This window comes from Microcebus murinus, chromosome 16, assembly GCF_040939455.1.
Source record: "Microcebus murinus isolate Inina chromosome 16, M.murinus_Inina_mat1.0, whole genome shotgun sequence".
NCBI lineage: Eukaryota > Metazoa > Chordata > Mammalia > Primates > Cheirogaleidae > Microcebus > Microcebus murinus.
The window spans coordinates 53,868,117-53,887,275 of NC_134119.1; the positions used below are offsets into that span (position 1 = coordinate 53,868,117).

General features: G+C 50.5%; 1 protein-coding gene across 6 annotated transcripts in view; it reads left to right on the plus strand.

The window, feature by feature from the left end:
- Window positions 1-19,159, plus strand: part of EVC2 (EvC ciliary complex subunit 2) — a 149,592-nt gene that overhangs the window by 41,742 nt on the left and 88,691 nt on the right. For all 6 annotated transcript variants that reach the window (XM_012739712.2, XM_075992952.1, XM_020283645.2 and 3 more), the window contains 2 exons: window positions 8,796-9,120; window positions 16,644-16,883. In XM_012739712.2, coding sequence (XP_012595166.2) covers window positions 8,796-9,120; window positions 16,644-16,883 — 565 coding nt within the window. The remainder of the gene's footprint in view (window positions 1-8,795; window positions 9,121-16,643; window positions 16,884-19,159) is intronic.

Genomic DNA, 19,159 nt, shown 5'->3' on the forward strand with positions numbered 1-19,159 from the left:
CAAGGTCACAGGAGCAGAGGTGTGTGCCCAGGCAGTTTGGTGCAGAGCTCACACCCTCCCCCACTGTGCTCCACAGCCCGCCCCAGGGCTCAGAGCGTCCCTGAACCGCCAGAGCGCCCACCCCTCAAGCTCCACCCTGCGATGGGGACGTGCCTGTGTGCAGCGTTTGCTGTCTTGGGCGACGCCGCGGCGCTCCTCACGCGCATCTTCATGCACACGTGCTAGGCTAGCTGCAGCACGCATTCTTCGAAGTGGGATTGCTGCAATAACGTGTACTTTTGGGTAGATGTTGTCATATAGGCTGAACCAAGCTACGATCTGCAGAGCGTGAGAGTCTCTCGTTTAGTCAGAGCTGTTGACTTGTTACCTGCGTCAGCCTGCCAGGACACAGCGGCACCTCCCTGCAGCTCTGGCCTGCACTTCCCTTGAGTGCGCGAGGTTGCACGTCTTGCCTGTGCTGGAGGCTCTTAGTGTCTCCTTGTCTGGCGAGTAGAGGAGTCGGCCTTGGCTCGATGTTGGACAGCTTGAGTGTAATTCCCCGTTGCCAACTCTTGGCTCTGCCACTTAATCACTGGATAACCAGTGATTAAGTGTGCCTCAGTGTCCCCATCTGCACAGGGCCAGTCATGGTGCCTGCCCCATGGGGCGAGGCCTCAATGATCGTACATCGCTTGGAGCCGAGGAGGGGTGCCTGGCTCATGGCAAGGGTGTGCCTCTTTCCCTTCATGTAGCTCCTGGCTCGGTTCTGCCCACAGTCTTGTTCTTGGGCTCCTCTTTAAAGATTTCACAGAAATGGGCGGAGTTGCTCAGTGGCTCCTGGTTTCTTGTTCACGGCTCTCCTGAGGACGTTATGCAGTTGTTCAGTCTCCAGCAGGTGGGGCTAGAAATGCGCTTGGGAACCCAAACAGGCAGGGTCCTGGCCCGGAGCTTGCAGCCCCTGGAGGAGATGGCTGTTAGTCAGAGGATGACATGGAAAGGCATGTAATGACACACTCTGATGGGTTCCGTGGAGGAAGTGAGCTTGGTGCTCTGGGAACCTCTTCTAGGGCTCCCTTTTGCCCAGAGAGATTCACAGGCTGGAGGCGAGGTGTGTGCTCAGTCACGGGGAAGCAGGGCACAGCCAGGGCCATCGTGTCACCTATCTGGGGTTGTTGGCCTGTGACTGGTGAGGAGCTGTGGGCAGGAGGGTGGAGAGGGAGGTCGGCCAGACTATGGGGCCTGGGCCGCTGGGATGGGCGCCGGACTCTGATTCTGATCTCTCAGCCTCGGAAGAGGGGAGATGAGATTTACTTTTTCAGTCTTTGCTTTGCTGGTTTTGCTATTTGTTTTTTCGTAAACACAAGGGTGCCGTGACATTGAGTTGATGCTGAGGTGCCCAGACCTCTCTGGAGAGGTCTTCCTTCCTGACCACTGCGCTCCGAGTCGGGCGGACTTCATCCTGCGATCCTGGAGTTGCCCTTGGCGTTTTGGTGCAGAGGACCAGCTCTCGTCCGCGTGCTGTCGGGGAAGGCGGTGATGGGTCGTGGTGCAGGCGTGAGCTGAGAAGAGACAGCCAGGGCTGCCGCCGCCCCTTCCAGCCCATGTGAAGCCAGTGTCCCCTGAGCACTGACTGCCTCCAGGCCATTTGCCAGGCGCCATGCGCAGATGGGTCCGGAGTGGTCCACACCCCCAGAAACACACAGCTCTTGGAGAAGACAGGCTCCTGGGCAGCTCCAGCAAGGTGGGTGTGGGGTGCAGGGGGAGCAGACAGAATGCTGCATGGGGGGCTCCAGCTCTGCCTGAGGAGGCCAGGGGGCTTCACCAGGAAGATGTGGGCTTGGCCAGGCCATGGGGGGGAGGAGGGAAGGTGTCAGACTCCTTGGTCCATGAGGCCGTATGCATCTAGGCTTCAGGCTTTATCGACATCCCAGACACTTAACCAAGTGCCTCCAGCTGCCAAGCACTGTTCTGAAAGTCAGGGATACAGCAGAGGCCAAAATGAAGCCCTGAGCTTATCAAGCTGTCTGTGGTTGAAGGACAGAAAATACAGATAAGACATCAGGAGGGGACGGGTGGGTGGGGAACAGCCAAGCAGGGACTGGGAGCTGCCGAGTCAAGAGGGTGGCTGGGTGGAGTTGGGGCAGGTGGGGTGCCCGAGGGAACCTGAGGCGACGCCTGCTTTGAGGGGCAGGAGGTGGAGAGTGGCAGGCCCAAAGCCGTGGCTCCAGAGGCACTCCCTTTGGGGCGCGCGTGGAGCCCCTCCGCTTTCAGAGGCTTGCAGGTGGGGAATGAAGACTGGCCCTCACAGCCCCCAAGTTCCCCCTGCCAGCTCCTGGGCTTGCCGGCGCGCCAGTCCTCTGTGGCATGGCAGGGGCGGCCGACACAGGCCGTCCCCTGCCAGCTCCTGGGCTTGCCGGCGCGCCAGTCCTCTGCGGCGTGGCAGGGGCGGCCGACACAGGCCGTCCCCTGCCAGCTCCTGGGCTTGCCGGCGCGCCAGTCCTCTGCGGCGTGGCAGGGGCGGCCGACACCGGCCGTCCTCTGGGCCGTCCTCAAGCAGCAGGCGCAGGCCAGCTTCTGACCCTCGAAGGCTTTGAAAGAGGCAAATGGCGCATTAGTTAATGTAACTTTGAGGTCAAGGTGTGCCCGAAGCTGAAACTTCACTCACTTCCCTAATTTCTCATGTCACGTTGAGCCAAAGACAAGGCTCGCCAGAGTGCACACAGACCCCCAGCAACAATGTGCAGAGAACGCCCGAGGGGGTGCGGCCTGTAACGACTGCATCGGCAGCGAGGAACCGGCCTCCAGAGTGGACGTGCTTCGCTGAAGGCCATCTCCCGGGTCCCCCGCTTGCTACTCGGCTCTGCTGTAGCCGGAGGGCCAGGTGCGGCGCTGGCCTGGCTTCCTTAGCAGCCGGAACGGGCTGGGGGGCTTTCCACCTCTGCCGGCGGCTCCAACGCCCCCCAAGGCAAGCTTGCCTCCCCAGCTTCCTCACGGGGTTACCCAGCCCCAGGCACGGTGCGGGTGCAGGGACAAGCAGATGCCCAGCCACGCCGCCACCATGCCCTCAGCCGCAGCTCGCCCTGCTGCTGCCCACAGGGCCTGGCGGGGATGCCTGGGCACGTGGGAGAGGGCGCGGGCGGAGTCTGGGGCATGACGTCGTAGGCACGTGGCTGCCTACCAAGCGTGAAACCCAAGGCGTGAGTGTGGCAGAGGCACGTCTCTGTGAGAGACCCCTCTGGCAGCGTGGGCTCGGAACCTGGGGTGTGCCCTACTTCTTCTGCCAAAGAAGGGCTCCCAGAGTCCCTGTCTCCTTGCACATGGCATCTCTGTGGCAGGGCTCCCCTGGGCTCTGAGGCCGGCCTCCCTCGCTGCTGCGCCAGCCTCCTGTTGCAGGTGCCCGGGTGAGCTCGAGGCCCCGGCGTCTCTGTGCCGCAGAGAGGGTGGGCCTGCTTCTCACGGGCACGGACACGGGGCCGGGTCTGCTTTTTGCTTATTTAATGGACGTTTATGTATTTATTTGTTTTTATTTCAACATGTTGCAGGGGTTCAAATGCTTAGGTTATATATATTGCCTTTGCCCCACCAGATTATTTTAGTGCAGTTTTAGATTTACAGAAAAAGTTGAGGTAGTTCAGAGAGCTCCCACACGCCGCCACCCAGTGTCCACTGTTACTAAGAGCTCACATTAGCATGCTGCATTTGTCACCACTAATGAGCAAATATGGAGACATTATTATGTTAACTACAGTTCGTACTTTGTTCAGAGTTCCTTACTTTTTACTTAATGCCTTTTTTCTCTCTAAGCAAAAAGACTTCACCGGGGCCTCACCCCTTTTATGGGAAATAGCATTTTCCCAGCTCCTCAGCTAATAGCTAACTTTAAGTATAAAGTGAGTTTCACCTTCCTGGGAAAATAGAATCTTAGAATCTTGATGCTGCAAAGGATCTTAAAGGTCATCTAGCCTAAATTCTCTGCCAGCGCAGAAAGATTCTTTATGGTATGCCTAATAGATGGCCGCCCCATGTCTTCTTGGATAGCCATTGATGAGGAGGGACTGGAGTCCTTCAGGGGTGCTGTTGTGGGTTGAATCATATACCACCAAGAAGATCTGTTGGAATCCTAAGGCCTAGTACCAGTGAATGTGACCGTACTTGGCAGTGGAATCTTTGCAGATGTGATCCAGTGAGGGGAGGTCATTAGGAGTGGCCTTACTCCAATACAGCTGCTGCCTTTCGGAGAAGAGCGGACTTTGGACATGCTGTTGTGCATGCTGTTTTGAGGCAGTAGGGCAGAAGGTAGAGCAAGGACTCTGCAGTCCCATGTCATGTGTTCAAATCCCAACTCTGCCATTTAGTAGTTACATGGCTTTCAACAAGATATTTTAATTTTTCTGTGCCTCAGTTTCTTCACCTCTAAAAAGAAGTTAATCACCTACCTCAGCAGTCCCAACCCTTGGGGTCTCGGGCCAGTGCCATAGACCAGCCTGCTGGGGCAGGGCCTGCGCGGCGGGCGGCGGGCGAGGCTCCGTGTGTGTGCCGCGTTCCCCACCACTGGCATCACTGTCGGCTCCGCCTCCCTGACTCCCGGGCGCGGCCCTGCTGTGGGCGTGTGGCGCCGGTCTGGGGGCTGGGCTGCCAGGGCGGTCCGCTGGGGAGCTCCCCACTGCGAGTGGTGTGCTGGGCGTCCTGGTGGGCGTCCTGGGGCCGCCCCTCCCCACCGGTCTATGAAAGGATTATTCCCACGGAGCCAGCCTGGAGCCAAAAAGGTTGGGGACCACTGACCTGCCTGATAAGATTGTTGCATTAAATAGCTTACTGTATGTAAAGCTATTAAAACAAAGCCTGGTGATATGAGGCACTATTATCAATCAGCTCGCCCACAGCAAATCGCCCTAATTTGCTGTGGGTGATAGTATTCTCACTTAACTGACAGGGAAGCTAGGCTCAGAGATGTCACTCTCTCGCCTGAGCTCACTCAGTTCCTATGCAGCGAAGCTGAAATCAGAAGTCATGTTGTCGTGACTCCCAGGCCCACGTTTCGAGATGCAGTGAGACGCCACTTTGCGGAAACGTGCTTAGCACGTGCATAGTAGGGACGCGCAGGGAGGATTTGAAGCAGAGAGAGGAGGTCTTGCTGCTCCCCCTGCCTGTTCAGAGGTGACTGTCCTGCGGGGCTGGCCCTGAGCGGAGTGGGCCCCGGCGTGCAGCCCCGGCACGGGAAGAGCGGCTGCCTCAGTCTGCGTGGGCACTCCCGCCGTGCGCGCAGTGCAGCGACGGCAGAGGGACGGCAGTCTGACTTCTAAACCTAGACATCTGTAAGAGGAGACGTCAGTGAGGAAAGGTGCAAACCGCTGGCCTCTGCTACCTTACACTTGAAGTTTGTGCCAAACTAAAACGTGATGCTTTATCATGAGTCTTACTGATATTTCACTCATATATGGTGACTGTTTTTACTGGTTTAACTTATGATAACAAGTCGGACAATTGAAGATACTCAGGAGGTATTTTCCACCCAAACTTTTGTTGTCTGTGTCTTCAAATCAACAGCATATAAACATGATTTCAGGTCCCAGGATGGAATCTTGCAGTATTACGTGCCCATGGAAATTAGCTTCTGGGGAGGAAAATGTCAGTTTCACTAAGAGTGCATTGGTTTGGAGGTCTGCTATGCTTACACCAGCTACTTTAAAGGTGCTAGCTTAATATTGTAAAAAGTGGCCATGGCTATTTAGTTTTCCTTCTGAATTAATTATCTTTCATGTCGATTAATGAGTCCTCCTTTACATTCAGAACACTTACTACCTTGTATATCAAATTCTATCCTATTTGGTTCTGACCCCTTGCTTGCCATTTGGTGAGAACTTGATTAATTTTATATGAAATAAATAAGAAAAAAGTTATTAATGTCATTCTCTTTTTTCATCTTCAGTAGCTAATCAAAATATTAATCAGTTCTTGGATAATTTAAGCAATACTGTTTCTCTTAGAAAGCTGTGAGCATGGGCAGGACTCTTCATCAGTTTGAATGGCTTGCATTTGTTAAGTGCTTCCTAGGTGCTGAACATGGTTCTAAACTCCTGTGTGAAGTCGGTCACTTACAAGAGCAATATCACCTGTACAGCTTGGATATATAGCAAAACAGGTCCAAGCATTGACACTTTTGTGACCTGAAAAAAAATGAATGTTCCCTGGGAAAGCAGTGGGTGAATCCTGTAAACTTTGCCAACCTGTCGAAGTTGCTGGAAGCAGTTTTGTTTAAGAATCAGAGCTCTGCATATGCAACACAAACTGTTTCCATCTATTTTGTGGAGTCATTAGGTGACTTTTGGGGAATGGAAAAATATGTGTATTTTATTATTTGAATAATTTAAAATGCCATAGAGGGTAATGGAAATTTACCTCTTCTCCAGTTGACCCAATCTTGTATGTAAATGATGAATTCTTAATATTTATTTTCCTCTCCTGCAGGTATTTGGGAAATTAACAGATGAAAGCTAGTTTTATTAGCAGTGTGTTGTTTTAATCAATTTAAGGGGACATTTTTATTTTTTCTTTTATGGTGTTAGAACACCCCGACAGTTTTTATCATTGCCACTTCTGACAGTTTATTCATAGTGATTAACATTAAAATTGTTACAACAGAAGGTGCCTATAGGGTTGTCTTTCCTGTCTTCCCAGGCAATTGGAAAGGGTGAGACAAGGGCGCTGACGGTTTAGTAGACTGTCTTCTGGGAGAGTGAGGAAACCGCCTCCCCCAGTTTCCTGAGGCTGCAACATTCACCAGCTTGGGACTCTTCCTCTGTCCTCAAGCTGACGTCACACCTGTCTCTGCTTCCTGCATCACGTGCCTTCTCGACTCCTCTTCCAGTCTGACAGACCCTTGGTCTGGAGCTCTCCAGCTCAAGGGCAGCTGACGAGCTACCTTCCTTCACCCTGGCCATGAAACCCAGCGTGTTCACAGGTTCTGGGGGGATGAGGCTGTGGACATCATGAGGGGAGCATTATTATGCCTACAAAATAAAGCTTCAATGTATTGCTGGGGAATTCTTCTGGAAAGCAGTTTGGCAGTCTGTCCCAAGAGGTTTAAAAATGTTGCTGACATTTGACCCAGTGATTCCTTTTGTGGGAAACTGTACTGAGAAAATTACTGTATCAAGAGCACTGCAGAAAGCTGAGCTTTCAGCAGTTCAGGGTTATTTTAGATTTTGAAATTTGCAAGTAACCCTAATGTGCAACAATAGTAGAATAGTTAACTGAATGATGGTGCATGACATGGTGAAATATTTTGGAAGCATATAAAGGAAATGTTTAGCTTTTAAATACCACTGGAAGATGCTGGTAGCAATGTTAATTGAGAAAAAGGGCATAAAATTGTACTTGTATCTATGAAAGTAGTGTGCATTTATGGAAAAAATACATAGAAAAAACTGGAAGAAAATATAACAAAATAATGCCTTGATTCCTTCCTTCCTTCCTTCCTTCTTTCCTTCCTTCCTTCCTTCCTTCCTTCTTTCCTTCCTTCCTTCCTTCCTTCCTTCCTTCCTTCCTTCCTTCCTTCCTTCCTTGCTTCCTTCCTCCCTCCCTCCCTCCCCACTTCCTTCCTCCCCCAGGCTGGAGTGCAGTGGCTCATAACTCACCCTCAAACTTCCTTCCTTCCTTGTCTCACTCTGTCACCCAGGCTGGAGTTCAGTGGCTCATAACTCACCCTCAAACTTTGGGCCTCAGCCTCCTGTGTAGCTGGGACTACATGCCACTACTCCCAGCTAATTTTTAAATTTTTTGGTAGAGCTGAGGTCTTGCTATGTTGCTTAGGCTGGTCTTGAACTTCCAGCCCCAAGCGATCCTTCTACCTTGGCCTCTCAGAGTGCTGGGATTGTAGGTGTGAGCCACTGGGCCTGACTGAATGATGAGCTCACAGTGAATGAAATCTTGTTCTATTTGTCTTTATTTTCCATATTTTGCACCATGAACGTAAATTAATTTTTCCCTGTGTATCTTTTTCCATCTTTGTAGAGGGATAAATAATATACCGTAAAATCTCACCCATTTTAAGAGTGTAGTGTGACGTGTCACTAAGTGTATGCAGTTGCACAGCCACCACCACAATCAAGTTTCAGAACATTACGACCCTGTGAAGGATCTCGTAAATATTTTTCAAGAAGACTTTATTTTTAGAGCAGATTTAAATTTACAGAAGAATTGAGAGGATAAGGCAGAGTTTTCTCATGTCATATGCCCAGTTTTCCCTATTATTAATGTATATTAGTATCTTATATCTATTACAATTAATAAGCCAATATGGATGCATTGTTATTAACTAAAGTCCAGGCTTTATTCAGATTTCTGTGGTTGATAATCTAATATCCTTCTTCTGCTCTGGGCTCCCATCCAGGATAGGATGGGATTTAGTTGCCTTTACATTGAGTTATCATGTTCATAAATTAATTGTTAATTGGAAAAAAAGCAAAATAAACTTTATTTTTAAATTGTTCAAATATACTAGCTATCCATTTTTTCCTCTTGGTCTCCTTGTTACTGTTGACTTGTTACTTGTTGACAGAGACCATGTCTTATATTAGTTATACTCCTTATTGTTTGTAGCATGGGAGCTTACAGATTTATTAAATAAATATCCACTAATTTAGTGACTGGTCTTCAGTCAATGAATGGAGCAGAAGGCAGGGAGGAAGAAAAGAGAAGGAGGAAGAAAGAAAGGCCCTAACTACAAATAATTTAAAACCTTTGAGCTTTGAGGAACCTTTGGTTTTTGTTGCAATTCCATGTAATGAAATTCTTTTGACTTTTGTGTTTCCAAGGTTGGAGATTGCAACCCTGAATCGAGCAGATGCAGACCTGGAGGCTTGTCGAGCCCAAATCAGCAAGGATATCATTGCTCTTCTGCTGAAAAATCTCAGCAGCAGTGGCCACCTCTCACCCCAAGTGGAGAGGAGGTTGGGTGCTGTTTTCAAAAAGCAGTTTCTGTTGCTGGAAAATGAAATACAAGAGGAGTATGATCGGAAGATGGTGGCATTGATGGCTGAATGTGATCTGGAAACAAGAAAGAAGACAGAAAGCCAGTACCAGAGGGAGATGGTGGCCATGGAGGAAGCAGAAGAGTTGCTGAAGTGTGCTAGTGAAAGGGTAAGGCAGCTCTGAAAGGCAAGTGCTCCTTCCTTGCCTCTCCCCTTCCTCTCAGGGATTTGTCATTTATCCATCCACCCACCTGTGCATCCATCCACCTGCCTGTCCATCCATCCACGCACCTGTGCATCCATCCACCTGCCTGTCCATCCATCCACGCACCTGTGCATCCATCCACCTGCCTGTCCATCCATCCACACACCTGTGCATCCATCCACCTGCCTGTCCATCCATCCACACACCTGTGCATCCATCCACCTGCCTGTCCATCCATCCACACACCTGTGCATCCATCCACCTGCCTGGCCATCCATCCACACACCTGTGCATCCATTCACCTGCCTGTGCATCCATCCACCTGCCTGTGCATCCATCCACCTGCCTGTCCATCCATCTACGCACCTGTGCATCCATCCACCTGCCTGTGCATCCATCCACCTGCCTGTGCATCCATCCACCTGCCTGTCCATCCATCCACCCACCTGTGCATCCATCCACCTGCCTGTCCATCCATCCACACACCTGTGCATCCATTCACCTGCCTGTGCATCCATCCACACACCTGTGCATCCATCCACGCACCTGTCCATCCATCCACCCACCTGTGCATCCATCCACCTGCCTGTCCATCCATCCACACACCTGTGCATCCATCCACCTGCCTGTCCATCCATCCACACACCTGTGCATCCATTCACCTGCCTGTGCATCCATCCACCTGCCTGTGCATCCATCCACCTGCCTGTGCATCCATCCACCTGCCTGTCCATCCATCCACACACCTGTGCATCCATCCACCTGCCTGTGCATCCATCCACCTGCCTGTCCATCCATCCACCCACCTGTGCATCCATCCACCTGCCTGTCCATCCATCCACGCAATTGTGCATCCATTCACCTGCCTGTCCATCCATCCACGCACCTGTGCATCCATTCACCTGCCTGTGCATCCATCCACGCACCTGTGCATCCATCCACGCACCTGTACATCCATCCACGCACCTGTCCATCCATCCACCCGCCTGTCCATCCATCCACCCGCCTGTGCATCCATCCACGCATCTGTGCGTCTGTCCCCCCGTCTTTGCGTCCGTCCCCCCACCTGTGCATCCGTCCCCCCCATGCGTCCGTCCCCCTGCCTGTGCGTCCGTCCCCCCCATGCGTCTATCCCCCCGCCTGTGCGTCCGTCCCCCCGCCTGTGCGTCCATCCACCTATCACCTATCCAATCATCTGTCTCCCCATCTATCCACCCACCTGTGCATCCATCCCCCCGCCTGTGCATCCATCCCCCCGCCTGTGCGTCCATCCCCCCGCCTGTGCGTCCATCCCCCCGCCTGTGCGTCCATCCCCCCACCTGTGCATCCATCCACCTATCACCCATCCAATCATCCGTCTCCCCATCTATCCACCCACCTGTGCATCCATCCCCCCCTGTGCATCCATCCACCCGCCTGTGCATCCATCCACCCGCCTGTGCATCCATCCACCTGTCACCCATCCAATCATTCGTCTCCCCATCTATCCACCCACCTGTGCATCCATTCCCCCCTCCCCCCCGTGCATCCATCCACCCATCACCCATCCAACCATCCGTCTCCCCATCCATCCATCCTCCACCCTCCCCTCCATCCAGATTGATTTAGCAAGCATGTATTGGGTACTTATTGTCTCTCAGGCACTGGGCCAGGCAGGGAAGGTACAGAGAACAATGAGACATGGTTCTTGCATTCAAGAAGTCTATAGTCTATTGAAAGATATGAAAAATGAGACATTCAGCCATGCTACAGTAGAGATATGTTTACAGTGTCAGGCGAGGTTAGAGAGAGAGTAGAAAGGCTCACTGATGGCTAAGCGCGTCTGTGGAGGGCGTGGTTTACAGAAGGCTGTGATGTCCAATTGCAGGTGTCCCTAGGAGGAGTGCGTTGAATACGCTATTCAGTGATTCAGCCCCTGAAAGATCCTATTACCTCTCTCTTTCTCTTGTTTCCTAAATTTATCATTTTTGTCCTGTAAAAGTAGTACATGTTTAACAGGGAGGCTTAGAAAATACTTGAAGGTTGTGGCCAGCAAGTGAGCACCCCTGAGCCCAGTCCTACCTGGGTGGAGCCCTCTACTTGAGAATTGTTTTTACATTTTTAAAGGTTGTAAAAAACAAACAAACAAAAACCAAAGAATATGTGACAGAGACCTTATGTGGCCTACAAAGTCTAAAATATTTGGCCCTTTACAGAAAAGTTTGCTGATTCCAGCCCCCAAAATCCCGAAAAACAACTAGGGGAGCCTGTTTCACAACTCGGCGGCACAGGGTCACGTTCGGCTGGTGACTGCTTTCCTGCCGTGTGCCTGGCCCTGGGCACGCAGGGATCGCTCTGCTTCACCCGGCCCTCAGATTCCGGGTACATCTTGGCCTGTTGCTTTATGTATTTTTTTTTATAAATAAGGCGTATGCAGTTCATGTAATTGCATATCTTGCTTGCTTTTATTTACATCACAGCATACACATTTTCTGGTTTTATTAAGTACTCTTGAAAAATATGGTGTGTAGTAATAACAGCTCCTTCTTGGCATCCACTGTGGGTCAGGCATTGTGCTAAGCACATTATGTGGCACTCAATGAATGTTCACACCAACTCAGGGAGGTAGGGACTGAGAGGTTCCCATCGTATAGGCGAGGAAGCTGATGCGCAGAGAAGCTTACCTGCCCAAGCCACTCCGGGCAGGGTCCCGCCTCTGGTGCGGTTGTCTCCTTTGGGGCATCTCAGATGTTTCCAGCGCTTTTGCCACCAAAAGGCTGCCTGGGCAATGCTTCTCTACGCAGAGGCCGGAAGGACATCACGGCTGGCTTCCTCCATTCTGCAGCCTCCCCAGCCCTCCCAACCGCCCTTCCAGGGCCTTTCTGCGGCCTCTCTCCCGCCTCCACCACACCTGCTGGCTGGTGTCCGTGGGCAGGCTTCATCCCTGTGAGTGTCCTAGGTCGCTCTGTCCAGAGACAAGTTGCCTTGGTTGAGCCAATCTGCTTCCAAAAATAGTATCTGAGCTATAGAAGCTACTGGAACTAGCTCCCCTCCAGTCTGTAAAAGCCTCTCCATCTTATGGGGCCGCAGAGGGCGTCATAACTACCTGTCATATATTGCAGTCATCTTGAAATAAAATGCATGAAAATATTTTGGATGTATTATTCCACCTAGAGTTAGCTTTTAAAAAGAAAAGCAAAATGAGCAGTATCAGCTTTTTTGAATAAAGTTAGGAATCTCAGTGCAGTCATCCCTCAGCACCCCAAGGCATTGGCCCTAGGACCCCTCCCCTGCTCCTGGGATACCAAAAATATGCAGATGCTCAAGTTCCTGAAATAAAAATGTCGTAGTATTTGCATATAACCTACACACATCCTTCTGTGTATGTTAAATCATCTCTAGATTGCTTAAAATACCTAACACAATGGAAATGCTATGTAAATAGTTGTACTGTTTTGTTTAAGGACTAATGACAAGAAAAAAGTGTGTACATATTCAGTACAGATGCAACCATCTGTTTGTTTTCTAAATATTTTTGATCCTTGGATGTTGAATCCGCTGACGTGGAGCCCACGGGTACGGATAGCTGGCTGTAATCAGTGTAGAGATGGGATTTGTCCCCATTCAAACACCTGTGTAAGTCCCTGTTGTTTCCAAGTGTTTCTCCGTTGAGAGGCCCCGGGGAGAGTAGTGAGGGTATAGACACAAAGAGCAGGTCACTTGGGGTGGGAGCCTCACCGGGTTCTTCTGGAAGTCGCATTGTTCAGTCACCCTGATCTAGTTCCACCACCTTAAAATAGGGAGAGTAATGGTGCCTGTCTCAGAGGACTGTTGTGAGAATAAGTAGGCTAATCTACCTGCACAGTACTTCGGTCACTGCTTGGCAGTGTCAGCCCTGGGGAGTGCTTTCCATGGTTCATAATTTAATATTATCCTAATGGCTCCCATGGCATAGAATATGTGAGATTCTTCTACCTACAGATTGGCAAACTGAGGCCCAGAGGGCAAGCCCCTTGCAACCCAGCTTCCTGTAGCCAATCACTGGCACTTCGAGGCTGAGTCCTCCCTCTGGGGTCTGTCTTCTATGCCCGCCATTTCCCAGCTACTTGAGGAAGAAGAGGCCAGGCCGAACCCTGCTCTGTGCGGCCTAAGGCTTCATAGCCCCTTTGTGAATCTCTATCTTAAAGGAAAAGATTCCTAAGTGCAAGAACTCTTACATTTTAACCATTTCTGGAATTTATTTTTATAAAGCATTTCTATAGTTTGCCTGTCCTGCTACATTGAGTGCAGGGAGTATAATTTAGTACAATCGCAACTTCCTGAGCATGATCTCATATTTTTCCTAGCGTCGACACTGTGCGTAGCAGTTACTCCTGCCCCCTGACCAAGCCTCATGCTTCTCAAACTAGAACTGAGGTTCCGTCCCCGAAGGTCTGTGTCCCCCACTCCCTCCATGGGACAAGTCGCTATTCTAGGTGTTTGAAGCCAGAGTGTCCATGTGCCTTATCTCCCCTGAAAAAAGTCCATTTTATTGGAAAGTTCACTAGGGAGTTGGAGGTGAGTGATCATTATTTTAATATTCCTTTAAAAATGTACATTTGTTGACAATATTTAAAATACAAAACTTACTATATAAGAAAAGCCAAATTTCCAGCTTCTCTTAAAGAATGGGAAGATTTGAAGATTTGGCCATGTTAGGCCCATATTCCTGCATATGCTTTGGTGGACTGAATAGTGGCTGCCCGCAGGTAGATTGCTCTATACTTTACCACAGTCCCCAGTACTCTCTAGGGCCTCTCACTTGTTTCCATGCAAGACCTTCTTTGCTTGGCTGGCCTGTGGGTGGGCAGCCCCTATTTTAAGGCTGAGTTTTCTCAACTGTGCCATAGGAGGTTGAACTGGGTTAAGGGTTGGCCATATTTCTGCAAGTGTCTGAACTCACCATAAGAAAGAAGTAGGCACAGGGGTCCCATCTAAATGTATCTGAGAGGGTGTTTTACAATGACACAAATGTATCTTTGCCTCATACCTTATTCTTCAGCAGCGACATAATTCTAAACAAGGACAGAAAGTTTTGTTTTAGGATTTGTGTGTGTGTGTGTGTGTGCTTTCTGTCTTAGCTGTGAGGAGCTAAATGGATTTTACCCTATTTTTCATTTTTATTAGTTAAAATAAATTGAGGTTTGGGACTTGTCAGATTCTATACTATCAGAAAAGAAGGTCACTTTGATGGAGGAACCAACCTAACTGGGCACCAGCTAGTCACTCATGGCAGCATGTCCTTGCAGTGCCCACGGTCAGGGTCCTGCCACCCTCGTGGTTGTTGGTGAATGGCATTCTTCGATCTAGATCAAGTCAGCTGTGAATGCTGCAAATGCCATTTCTCTGCACTAGAGTGACTCAGAGAGTCTAATCCAATCCTTTTTAATAAAAGCGGCTTTTTCCAAAGGGCTGAGTTGTTATTTGGTGGCCCAGGCAACCATGGACATTGGGATGGGTGCTGGCAGGGCCAGGAGGAGGCACAGGGAAGTCCCTCACGTCTAGCCTGTGGCTGCTGCTCTTCTTATCCACGGGCTTTGCTATGAGCACCTGTGGACAGGGGCTGTCATGTGTTGGCTGTTGGACTTCTTGGGTGGCTTTAAATAATTAATGCTTCCTTTTTCTGGCCCAGATTCTAAAAAAATTGAGAAGTACGTGAAAGGAACTAGAAAGACAGAAAAAGACAAAGCCGAGTCTGTCACCCCCATGGGCTCTTGTTGGTAATGGGAAGGGGGGTGAGCAGGTCTGAGATTGAGAAACTGGGGAGCTGCTGACATCGTTCCCTGAGAGTGGGGAATTCAGGGCGGCTGTAGAGCATCCGATCTTACTTATCCTGGAGGAGCTGCGCGGCACAGCCCCGTCTGCCTTCCCTGCTCGGCCCAGCCAGGCACGGTCCCGCAGCCTCCCGCCTCCCATGGCCGGGGCCTGCTCTCTGTGAGCACCTTGTCCTGCCCCGCTCCGCCAGCCTGCTGCCCTGCCCACTGCCCGTCTGGTTTCACAGCTTGGGGCCTGAGGATTGGCTTTCGGCACCTTTCCTTCCCTCCTGAGCACTGGGGGGGGGATTTGGGAAATGCCCTTAACTTCTCTGAGCTTGTGTTTCTTCCCCTAAAAAGTGGAGGGTGTTGGTTTTCTGTTGCTGTGTAACAAATCGCCAACATTTAGTGACTTCTTATCTCAGTTCCTGTGGTCAGGTGTCTGGGCGCAGCTGCACTGGGACCTCGCTCAGGCTGTCACCAGCTTGCAGTCGAGGCCTCAGCTGGGCCCTGTCCTCCTCGGGCACTGGGGGTCCTGCCCAAGCGGCACGGGCTTTCTGCAGCTTTCACAGCCTTGCGGGTGGAGGCCTGAGGCCTTCAGCTCCTAGAAGCTTTCTCTCTCCATGGACAGTTAAAAACATGGCAGTTTGTTTCTCTGAGGCCAGCACGAGTGGGTCTGCGTCTTCTGGAAGAACCCAGTCCCTCTTTTAAGGACTCACCGATGAAGTCAGGCCCACTGGGATGGTCTCCCTTTGTTTACCTCAAAGGCAACTGATTAGGGACCTTAATTACACTCACCTTTGCTGTAAACCTCATTACAGGAGTGATCATCCCGTCACAATTAAACTTACACTCAAAGGACAGGAATTTACAGGACATGTGTGCCAGGGGCTGGGAATCTTGGGGCCACTTCTGGAATTCTGCTGCCCGCACAGAGTTAAGAGCAGTGGGTGGCCTGGCGTGGGGCTGCAGCAGGAGCTCGGTAGAGGTGAGTTTCCGTCCTTTCCTCAAACAGCCCTGTAAGACACAGGCATCCACGTGGCCATTTCTTAACTCTTCTTCTGCCTGTCTTTTACCCAAAGGATCTCCACTAGGGCCTGATTGCTGGCATTTTTCCCTTCAATGAAGTGAGAATGAAAGATAATGGCAATTATCTTGTGGGCCTAACAGCAAGAGCCACTGATGTTTAAGATTTCCATTCAGACCATTCTCAGGCAGTTGGATTTGCAGATTACCACCCCTCTGAATTTTCTGCTCTGAGATTGTTCTGGGAAACATTGAGATAACAGGGAGGCCAGGTTGTAACAGCATATGCTGTGGGTTAGGAGCTTCTCATTGTCAGCTGAGGACTGTGTGTATGTGTGTGTGTGTGTGTGTGTGTGTGCGTGTGCGTGCACACGTGTGTATGTCTATGTGCACTCTGTGTTGCTGCATGCATGTGTATGTACTGTGTGGGTGCACATGTACTTGTGCCTTGTGTGTGTGCACACATGTGTATGCATGAGTGTACACATTGCCTGTGTGTGCACACATGTGTATGCATGAGTGTACACATTGCCTGTGTGTGCACGCTGTGTGCAGATACATATTATAGTGCATATGTGTGTGCGTGTCCACATTGCGTGTGTGCACATGTGCACACACATTGCATTTCGTGCGTGTGTGCACATGTGTTCAGTGTGCTGGTCTCTCACATGCTGCCTCTCCTCTGCACAGTCCGCTACAGAGTGCAGCAGCCTCCTGCGAAGCCTCCACAGCCGGGAGCAGGAGCAGCTGAGGAAGGCGCTCGCCTTGCAGCAGGAGGAAGACTTCGCCAAGGCTCACAGGCAGCTGGCTGTTTTCCAGAGAAACGAGCTGCATAGCATCTTTTTTACACAGATAAAAAGTGCTATGTTCAAAGGGGAATTGAAGCCAGAGGCAGCTAAAATGTTGCTGCAAAATTATTCTAAAATACAGGTAATACCTCAAATTTAGGCTTACTGTGATGGGAGAGTAGCTTTCCTGAATTGTTTCAGTAAATTTCTCCTCTCTTTCAGGGTTAAGTCCTGTCTCTCCTTTTGTGCCGTGTGCCTATTAGCTAACTTTCTCTTCCTTGTGCCTCTTGGTGTGTGAGTGAGGTTCTGGTAAGCAGGGCAGGTGGTGGCTTGGCATACAGGCTGTGGACTCAGGCTGGTGCATTCCACCAGTCACCTGCTGTGCAAACTTGAGCAAGTTACCTCACTTCTCTGAGCCTCAGTTTCCTCACCTGTAAGATGGGCACAAAAGAGCCCCCATACTCACAGGGGTGTGATGCAGATTTAATGAGCTGATCCATGGAAAGTTAGTGCTTGGCATGACATATAATGTGTTGTATGTATGTATATAGCAGTGAAAAATTAAATATGTATGCATATGTGTGTATTGATGTGCATGTAGGGTTTAGTATCTGTGTCTAGATATATCTGGATGCATTCGTGTGTTTTTGCATGTAAGCTTGAGTGTGAATGTTATTAATGCAGACTGAATAATTTCTAAGGTGATAGTGAAAATAGTTTATCTGAGACTGTTGGCTTTTCTGTGGAATTTCTTATGAGGCCTGCGTGAAGTATTAACATTAACAGGCACGGGGCGCACGCACAGCACACGTGTACAGAGTGGCATCCCTGGTTTGCAAGAAGGCACTTCTTTGCCTGTCCCTGTGTTACTGTGGGTGCTGACAGCATGCTCCAGCTGGTCGTGAGGGAAGTCACAGCAAACTCCTGTTTAACTTTGCGGAATTTTCTGTTTTGACTGTGAATAACATATTTGAGAAGTGCAGATGTCATCAGTCATTAGACAGGCTGCCTCTTCTGGTTTATGAGCCAGTCTCTGTCTATCAACAGCCAGGCGCCTGTGGATGATGCTGGAGGGCGTGGGGCATCGTCTGGCGTGCTCAGTCCGAGGGGTTGATTTGCTCCTCGGTGCAGTGTCCTGTTCATTTTACGAATGTGAACCTGTGGTTCTTGCGCAGTGTGTTTTTCTGACGTAGCAGTCACTCTGCTATTTCAGTGTTATCTTTATAAGTGAAAATCATTCCAGAAAGTTGGCTTGATGGTTAAATTTCCCTATTTGAAACTCCCTGCTTGCACTGGAAGTGTAGGTTCCACACACTGCAGAACGAGCTGCGTCCGCCCAGGGTGAATCGAGGTTTGCAGCCAGCTCTGTGACTGCCGTCGCCGCAGCGGGGTGAAAGACGGCATAGGGCGAGGAGGAGGTGTGAGCACGGCTGCCTCTGCGTCCGTGAGCGGGTCCTTGGCGTTGGAGCCACGAGACTCAGCATTCAGCAACCACTGGCAAAGCAAAGGCTGGCCCCGCTCTCCCTTGGGGACGCCCGACCAGCACCGGCCCAGTACGTGAGGGCTGAGACCGTCAGGGCCATCCCAGGAAGAAACCACGTAATTGTCACCAGCCTGTCGGGAAGAGAGGGCCACTCTCACAAGGCACCGGGACGTAAGGAGAACAGGCTAGCCTCTGCATTGCAATCTAGGCTTTCCCATCAAACCTGTAATGAAAGTACATAATTGGGAATTCTGTCGCGTTCCTCGTTAGGCATCCAGACCCCACGGCATTACTTGGGCATCAACAGACTCACATCCCCAACACACGGCCCCAGTGCTGCGGAGAACAGGGACACGTGGCAGCGTCCCTGTGGCAGGGATGGTGTCACTAGTAATTCTAAGGGGATGCTAGGCCACCTCTGACCCACCATGCAGCCTCCACCGTCTGGACCGCGCTAACTCCCAGTGTTAGACCTGGGGGTGTTGCGGCTTTCCGTGGAAAGCACCGTGTCCACGGCGCCATGTGTCTCTGTTAACAAAGCGTGGACCCTTTTGGCGATCCGTCCCGTGGACAGTGTTTCCACCGACGGGTAAAAAGACAACGAAGCCAGTCCATGGGATGACACTGCAGATGCTGCTGGTCCCATTGCTGTCTACTGATTAGAGCTGGATTTTTGGAGGCAGCCTATAATGATTTCAGAGCACAGGCCTTGTGCTTAAATTAGATTGCTGGGTTCAAATCCCTGCTCAGCCATTTGTCAGTTGTGTGATGTGGACTCAGTTTCTTCATCTGTGAAATGGGAGTAATAATATTCTCTCCTTAGGTTAAGTTAGATGAGGCATGAGATACTTCTGGCCCAGTGCTAGGCCCAGAGAAAACCCCCGATATAAGCTGCTTATTATTACTCTCCCGTGTTGGCTGGGCTTTGTTCATTT